At 42.7% G+C, this 9,131-nt stretch overlaps 1 protein-coding gene across 1 annotated transcript in view; it reads right to left on the bottom strand.

The window, feature by feature from the left end:
- Positions 1-6: 6 nt before the first annotated feature.
- The window catches only part of METTL6 (methyltransferase like 6), a 39,745-nt gene continuing 30,620 nt past the window's right edge, over positions 7-9,131 (bottom strand). Inside the window, exon 5 of the mRNA XM_017734552.1 lies at positions 7-980. Coding sequence (XP_017590041.1) covers positions 976-980 — 5 coding nt within the window. The 3' untranslated portion in view covers positions 7-975. The remainder of the gene's footprint in view (positions 981-9,131) is intronic.

Here is a 9,131-nt window from a genome sequence, read left to right on the forward strand (position 1 = left end):
TTTAAATTTATTTTTTTCCCCCTTCTTTTCTCTTTTTCATGCTCTTTTAGAGGCTGACATGCCTATGCAGAGAAAAAAATTAAAAAGCATGGAGAAAGGGAGAAGAGAAAAATACTAAAGGCACTTTCAACAACCTTGAAAATTCAAATGAAACCCAGATTTCTATTGTGTGGAAGCTAAGCGGGCAACTACTGTACCTACTGCATGCAGCAGAAAAAGACATACTGAAGACACATCCTTTTGTTGTCAGTAAAAAGGAACTTCTTACAAAAAGTACATACATGCATGGCCCATGTCTAGCAGAGCACTTCAGATTAGTGTCTCCCTAATCACAGGGGTAAATAACAAGTAATTTTGAACAGAGGAGGAACATATTTCCACCTTTAAAGTATCGCTACTAATTTAATTCCGTTTTTTGTTAGAAAATTCCTCAAAAGATAATGAAAAAAATGGAAAGTTTAAATGTGGTGAAGAAAGAAGCTTCCTTTCCTCGTATCTCTTTATAAGATAAAAATAAGAAGGAGATAAAATAAGAAGATAAAAATTAACATTGCTAAGGTAACTAAGGTAAAAAAGGAGGCAAAAGAAAAGCAGTCAAGCTCTTCCAAATGCTATAAAGCAACCGGGGAAAAAACAAAATATGGGAAGAGAGTGACATAAACATTTGAAAATAGTATAAACATGCAAAGTGACACCAACAAACTAAAATAATCAAGGCACAGAGGAGGTGTTGCAAAAACGCAGATGGGTTGTTTGCAACATCTTCACTTCTCAAGCAGAAGAAATCATGTAAAGGGGGGAGGGCAGTAAAAACAAACCAAAAACCAAATCAGCCAAAGCCAAGCGTTTACTCTTACTGCTGTCCATTAAGGGAATCCAATGTGTACACACAGCCAGAGGTTCCCAGGGTCTTGGCATTTCTCATCCCTGGTGTGCTGTGCCAAGACAGTAGTGGTCAAATGTCCAACATTCTCATCATCCTAAAACAGCACAGAAAACACAAAGCTGCGCACGGAAGACTTTATGTGGACAGTCCTGCTGTGATCACTTTTATTTCTAAAAAACAAGGCTATGTGAAAGATTTACTGCACCTATGCTATGTTCCTCCTAAACCCACACAGGCTGACCCATGACAATGTCACAAAAAGCACTGCCCACTGCTTGGGGTGCAGAAGTGCTTCTGCACAGACATGCTCTCCCAAAGGGATTTGTTATGTTTGCACAAAGGACCCTGTTGTTCCATTACTACTATGACAATCCCCATGATTGTTGCAGCTCAAAAAACCTCCAGCCAAACTCATCAATCTGCTACCATTAAGGCAGAGCAAGCTGTCTCTCTCCTCAGTAGCGCAGTGGATTTAGAAAGTTGGGAAAGCTGCCTGCAGAGCTTAGCGCTGTGCAAGAGACGGTGTGGATACACAAGCCCCTTTTCCCATGGATCTGAAATCTCTCATAGAGCCCTGAGGCCACTGAGATAATTTTATATCAAACTGATACATTGGGAAGATCTACATGTAATAAAATCAGTGAAGAATGCGCATCTGTCATTACTGCAGACATCACTAAAGCATTAACAGAAAAATGGCCTGAAGGAAAAGATTTGACAGAACAGGGAAAGGGAGACTATTCAGTACACATAAAGATTGATAAAAGACTCAAGGCTATTATTTACATGTTCATTTTCTTCTCCTCCCCACGGCATAGTTTTTGCTGGAACCACTATCCCATGCAAAGGGTAGCAGGACCCGAGAGTTACCCGAGGAACAAACCTGTGTATCACATAGGCAGGCCTCACACGTGAGCCCGCTCTCCACAGGTTTGTTGGTGACACCAAGCTGTGTGGTGTGACTGACAGGCAAGAGGGAAGGGACCTTCACAGGTGTGAGAGGTGGGTCTGGGCCAATGTCCTAAAGTTCAACAAGGCCAAGTGCAAGATGCTGCACCTGGGCTGGGGCATCCCAAGCACAAATACAGGCTGGGTGGAGAATGTACTGAAAGCTGCCCTGAGGAGAAGGACTTGAGGGTGTTGGTGGATAAGAAGCTCAACATGATTCAGGAATGTGTGCCTGCAGCATAGAAAGCCGGCCACATCCTGGGCTGCATCAAGAGAAGCATGAGCAGCAGGTGGAGGGAGGTGATTCTCCCGCGCTGATCCACTCTGGTGAGACCCCACCTGGAACGGCATATCAGGATTAAGTTCTTTACTGTGAGCATGGTGAGGCACTAGAGCAGGTTGCCCAGAGAAGTTATGCATGCCCAATGCCTGGCGGTGTTCAAGGCCAAATTGGATGGGGCTTTGTGCAACCTGGTCTAATGGAAGACATTGTTGCCCATGGCAGGGGGATGGAGCTAGATGATCTTTCAGGTCCCTTTTAGCCCAAACCATTCTATGATTCTGTGCTCTGCTTAGGTCAATATCGTGCAAGAAGTGAACTGTGGTAGATGGCATTTGGGTATTACTTTTGCCAAATCACTAGTGATCTCATCCCAGCAAATCCCTCCTACACAATCTGTTAAAGGCCAGACCCCTCCCCTGCCCCACCCCACCCCCAGAAGGCCAGTCATGCTGACCTTTTCACTTCCCCCACGCGCCAAGGCGTCTGAGCAAAGCTTGCACGAGGCCTGACCGAGACAGTCTGTACTTTCTCCTGTATCAATATTTCAAAACCCTAGTCCCAAGTATTCAATATTTGAACAAAGCACTCTGAAGTTAAGGCAGGAAGAAACCGCTTGCTCTTTCACTAATGGGATTCCAGAGTGGCCACAGCAGAGAATTAGCCCAGACCTATCAGGCTGGGCTGCAACTTAACATGAGCTATGCTGAAGATGGTACAGCTCAACTAAAAAGCACAAGGAGAGGTTCTGGTGCAGGAAAAGCCAAGTTGCTTCAGCAACCGATTTCAGTGTACCAGGCAACAACTCTGTCTTGTGGCATTTGGAGTACAAGCCTTATCATTAACATCAGACCTTGAAGCATATAAATGCCTAGGCAAGGCTGAGAGAACTGCTACAGCTCTACTTTTGGGGGAAGTTGCTACATAACCTCATTATGTGTCCCACAGAAATCCACAGTGTACAGGCAAGGGAAAAATTTGGGAAGGCAAAGATTGAAATATCTGTATTTTGAGGGAGGAATACAGAGAAGAATTCTCTTCCTCATTGTGGAAGATGGTTTGTAGATTCAGTATTACATTTCTGAATAGCCATCAGGGAACTAGAAGTTGCATTTTAAATAAAATCAGCTGGGAAGAAGTATGCATCAGTGAAGACTTGCCTGAGGAAACATCCTAATGACTATAGTTAATTTAGGGATAAAATTCAAAGGGAATGGATAGTGTAATTTTACATATATTTGATAATGGTAGATTCTGAACGGATTTTAAGGAAGAGTTGGGTCTTTTTCCAAATATCATCTTACATTCAAATTTCTGCTTATACTTGCTCTCAAAGCTTGCTTCTGCCCCAGTACTAGAGGCAAGGGCCTAAAATACAAATCAAAAGTTTCATTTCCTTCCTCATAAACATGTATCTTCTCTTTTTGAACACTGATAGCAAACTGAGCAGAGTTCAGGACTAATTAATGCACATTTGGTAACTGAAGACACATTTCAGCTTATGGAAATGTTCAAGGAGAAAACAGCCTAAGAGACAGAACCTTGCTTACAGAATACTGCTCCTCTCCTCAAGGGAACAGGAGAAACAGTTCTGCTCTGAAAAATTCTTCTGCTTCCATTGATGATGATGCTAGAGGCTAACTGCCAATTGGCTTCAAATGTTGAACTGCTGTTGCAATTTGGTTTTAAATAATTTACCAACAAGTGAGCACAGAAGTATAAACAGTCCAATCTAAGGAGAAACAAACACAGTCCCCAAAATACGTTTATGAGCATAAAATTCACCATGTAACTTCTTAACTGAATTAACCCTGAAGACCAGTTTACTACACTGACTTTTGCAATGTTACACCAGAAATTAGTTTAGTTCAGGGAATGTCTCATTTAACACAAAGCCACCATCTCTGTCTTCCAAGCTGCAGCAAAGACATTGCTCTGTCAATGTCCAAATCCTGTATGCTTTCCTGGTTTTCAGAAGTATACTGCACGTGTTGGAGACATTGTTAAACATTAAGTGGGATCTCACCCACCATCATGGTACATTTGAAGATCTGGGCCTCCATCACTTAATCTTTTATAAGAGGCTAAGCACAAAAATTTTTTTGAAGATATGCACTGCATATCTGCAAGATTTTAAATTTCTTGGAGGCATATGCAGGGCATTAAACTCTTACAAAGTGGTCAGAATCAAAACTTCCCCTGGCTTATTTCTCAAGCAAATTTTCATGCTTCCATACTCACAATGGTTGTGGCATGTTTGTGCTCTGCATTTTAGAAAGCACTAAGAATCAATTATCTCTCCTACACCAGTTTGTAAGATGGTATCGCCTTATGAACTTGCGCACAAAGACACATTAATGGAGCTTGAGCATCTGTGGTACAAAAAACTTGTAGATTTCCCCACCTACAAGGAATGTATTTAAAGAAAAGGCTATATTCCAAAATACCCTTTGATTTCACTTCTCTTTAACAACCACCATTTAAAATTAAAAATAACCTCCAGGCTTCACAGGGCTACAAAGAAAGGAGGCTCATTTCAAAGAGGTACAATCTATTTTCAAGCCACACTAATCTTAGTATCTTCCATAAAAACTAAATGCAAAGATTATTAGCAAAATTAGCTGCTGGGCCATTTTCTATTGCACATACATTTATGTCCCATCATATCATGAGCTACTTTTCTTATTATTTTGAAGCCTGAAATTGATGATGCTTCATGCAGAGAGTGTGAGTGCAATATAGTTTTTTATATACACATATAGACACACTCACATGCACTATGCTATATATATATATGTGTGTATAAAATGCATGACTAACAGCTTGATGGATTTCCCTACTTGTTCTTATTTCATTGGGAAAGAACCACCATCATCACAGGAAATTTTCTCCTCCTCCAAGCTGTCTTTTGGCAAGGCTGGTAGTGGTGGAATTTCCCACTGGAAAAAACCATCCATGCAATGACACTACATTTGCAGCAGTCCTGCTGCTCCTCTGGCCAAAATGCAGTGTGCTGCTTTTGCAGATTTAGAAAATAACAGAGTAACAAGAGCCTCTTCCTCAGATCTGCTGCTGAATGATAAGGAAGATCCATTTTACAGTGCTTGCTTGATACTTGAACAGCGAAAAACCCTATACTGCACCCTTTTAAGTTGAATATATCCACTCAGGTTCCCAGTCCTGCGATCTGCTTTCCTTGATAAGCAGTCTCACATCAGTTTCAATGGCAGCAGGATCAAATGCAAAGGTGGTTGTCTGTACTCAAAATGAGGCCTTAGACAAGAGGTATTGCCTCATGAGAGCCAAAATGAGATGCAAGTGCCATTCTCCTCTACCCAGCGTGACAATTCACTAATGCTTTGCAGCGATGTGGATACATCATTGCTATTCAGTACAAAAACACCCACCCTCATCTTTTATTCTTTATACTTAGACATCTATGCAAACCACATTTAAAGCAGTTATTTAAAGAACCACCTCTGACTCTCAAATAACATCAGCCACGTGCAAGAATACATCTCCTTTTATCAGTAGTTTGCTTAATGTTCAGACCTGTTCCATATTTGTGGCTATTTAACTGTATCAGTAGATTTCTCACTGGTAAATTTAAAGGATAAAATCCCTTCACTGGTCTCTTGCCACCAGCCCACACTGCTCATGATACCAAATGCAACACTGACAGATGAAAGCAGGAGTCCCTCTGAAAATGTAAGGACAAACAAGAAGCTTCGGGTAGTGAAGTTCCTGTGAGTCTGGTTCAGGGTATTCGTGTGTCTGGTGCACCTTCTGTGAGAGAGCCACAAAGGGTTGCTTAAAGGTGGCAATTTCCACAACCCTTCCCTCACGCAGCAGGGCTACTCTACACACTTGGCACATTCCAGCTCACCAGGAAAGGGCCTCAGTGTGCCTCCTAGTCCCAGGCAATGCTCCTGACAGATGCTTTGTGACACCCACTCCCTGCAGCGAGTCATCTCCTATGGAGCAAAGGTACCTGGTGCGTGCAGGCTGGAGCACAGCTCTGTGCAAAGGCAACCAGGTGACTGCTGAAGGCTCTCTGACCACAGGCTTTGCTTCTTACTAATCTTGTTATCAGGCAGGAAATTCACCCATACCCTATTTTAAGCTGCTGAACACACAACATTAAAAGCTTGAGCTTCCATCAGAGATCTCAGAGCATTCCTATCCGGGGAACCTTTGCTTTTAGTTTCCAGCACAAATCCCATTTCTTACAAGTGCCAGTTGGTTAATAGAAGGAAACAGCGTAGACATTTCAAGTAAAAGCATGGCCCAGAGGATAAGGGAAACAAATACCTATTCAAAATGAGCTTCCAAACAGGGCTGATTAGACCAGGCAGCTACAGAAAGATTTGGGACCTCATTATCATCATGAACAGCTCAAGTGCCAAGAGAAAAGGCAGAATCATGGTCTATGTCTAGAGAAACAAAAGATGGGGATGGGTGGCCAAAGGGGAACTCCTGCCTCTGAGTTGTGAAGGCAGACTGGCAGTCAAGAGGGAGGCAGCTGGGAAGCCCAGAGATGGGGACAGGCCCTTCCACAGCCAAGTCTCATTAGCAAGATATTAAGAAAGGTCTTTGCACAGTCTATTTGCTTCCTAACCACATAGGGAAGCCTATAAGCAGGAGTGACAGGAGAAACAGGACATGGTTTTTATACCTTCTTCTTTAGTTTCCTTTCCAGGCTGGTTATAGTCTAATTTACCTTGTGCCCGAAAATATGATCTTATGAAGTAGCTAGATAATGAAAAAGTTGTCAGTTTAACAAATTTGAGTATTATGTCTGCAAGATCCTAAGTGTCCACACTTCAAGTGTGCCCTTTCATATATGTAGAAAATTCAAACCTTTACAATACTTGAATTAAAAATATCTGTCTTAGATTTGTACAAGTGAAATGCTTCCTGTGTACAAAGCCCCTTTTTCCCTCTCCCAGCATTAATAGCTAGATTTTCTGCCCTGGCAAAATCATACTTTTCAGTGCTTCCTGTTGCACTAAAAATGGAATGATTGAGCACATTGTGTGTAGGAGTGAAGCAGAGTCTGTTTTAGCACCCAACTTTGTATGTCAGGAGAAGAAGTAGTGATTAACTGTGATCCCTCTCCTGCCTTCTCCCATGCCATAACCTGCAGGAGCATGCTGGTGCAGAGCCACATCCCTGCAGTTCAATCTTGGTGCTCAAGAGCAGCCCACAGCAGCACCGAGGCTGCACAGGGCAGGTTTTGAAGCCTCCCTGCCACAACCATGCTGCAGCAGTATCTGACCAAATGTCTCACATCTCTTAGATCTTAATAAACACTTTGGATTGCAATGCAGAGCTCACTCCTGTTCCCCACTCCTCAGCTCTCTCATCTCTACTTCTCCCTCACCAACCCAGCTCAGCCTTGTGTCTTCCCCAGTCTCAATACCTCCCCCTTCTTTCTACCATTGCAAGTGTCGTTTAACCCATTGTTTCTCTCCTTCCTTAATTTGTCTTTGTCCCTCATTTCTCTTTTTCCCTTCTTTCATGTATAAGCTGTTACATAGCAGTTGCCATTAGCTATGGTTCAACACCACTATTTGTCAAAATGATGCAGCTTCCTCATTTCACCTCCCACTTTGCGGCTGGGTTTGCTCATCTGTTGCAGAGACTGAAAAATTTTTGCAGTACCACTTGGAATATGTTGATCTTCCCCACAGCAGAGGAGTCTCTTTTGCCACAGCAAACGTGTTCAACCCTAGCTGCAAATTCCTCTCACTGAAGTCTCTCCAATATGAAGGCAGTTTTGCAATTCCAATGAATAAGGGGTCATAGGGACAGAAATGAAACATTTTACTTTGAAAGTCCCTGCAACTCCCCCAGCGGTCAGAATTTTTTTTTTTAGATGCCCTCTAGACCTCCAGAGTGGGGTTTACTTTGTGCAGGTAACTGGATTTAAAAACTACTCGCTTTTATCAAAAAGGGCATTCATTGTTTTGTTTTCCTTGTTCTGTTGACACAAGAAGGTAAGATGACAATTCCTTTATTCTCTTCCAGTGATTATATCAGAACAGCACTTTTCCAGCTCAGATTGTGGGTATATTTCCTAAATGTAACAGCCACTACATATCTCAGGAGCAAGTTCCACAACAGCAGGAAGAGATAAGGGAGCACATTTCAACCCTTTGGAAAATCCTGCCCAAAAGGATCATGTCGAGTCTGACAGATTGTCCTTTATTAAGATGCAGATGAACACAAATCACTCCACACTGGGGACTGTATTCCTCTGATCTAAAATGTGACCCCTGAGCCTCCCTTTCAGCTCCTTGGCCTTTCCTCCAATTTCCTCCCATCCTTTTATTTCCTACCCTCACACAGGGTAGCTCCTTTCAAGTGAGCTGTTCACAGCAGAAGCCACGTGCACACCCCTGCACGCACACTTCTGTCGAGCCACCAAGCACAAACAAATCTCCTGTGAGAAAGTATCTGAATTCCCTGGAAGTGGTAGGTACACTGAATATCTGGGGGAGATTCTGGGTAGGACAGTGGGATTTTATATGTCCAAAACATTATTTCATATGTCCAAAAAAAGGATACCTTCATTTCTCTAAGTTTTTCACATTACTTTTTGTAGAAAAAGTGTTCAGGTCTAGAAAAGGAAAGGCTGCCTAGGTGATTTGCTGCCAAGACCGTTGACTGAGGAAATCAACGTGGAGGAAAGTAGTTGAAGGGATTTGCATTTAATGGGTGTGTGAGGATCATCTAGCCCTTGTTTGGAGAAGGATACACGTATTGCCAAATAAGCTGAAAAGACATTTGGCATATCAATCTCCCAACAGCAAGCCTACCAGAAAGGAGAGGGATCTGCCTCCTTGGTCACGAGTGGTTTGGTGTGCTCAGCACCCTGGGGACCTAGAAGGCGTCTGTCAGATTTCCCAGGCAAATTCGGAAAACTGTCAATAATGCAAATGAAATGCTGATGCACAGGGACAAAAGCTGCTCAAACTCAGTCTGGCATCCACAGTGCTCCCCAGTCCCAGCAAG

Source organism: Corvus brachyrhynchos, unplaced genomic scaffold (genome assembly GCF_000691975.1).
Source record: "Corvus brachyrhynchos isolate BGI_N302 unplaced genomic scaffold, ASM69197v1 scaffold94, whole genome shotgun sequence".
NCBI classification, from domain to species: Eukaryota; Metazoa; Chordata; class Aves; order Passeriformes; family Corvidae; genus Corvus; species Corvus brachyrhynchos.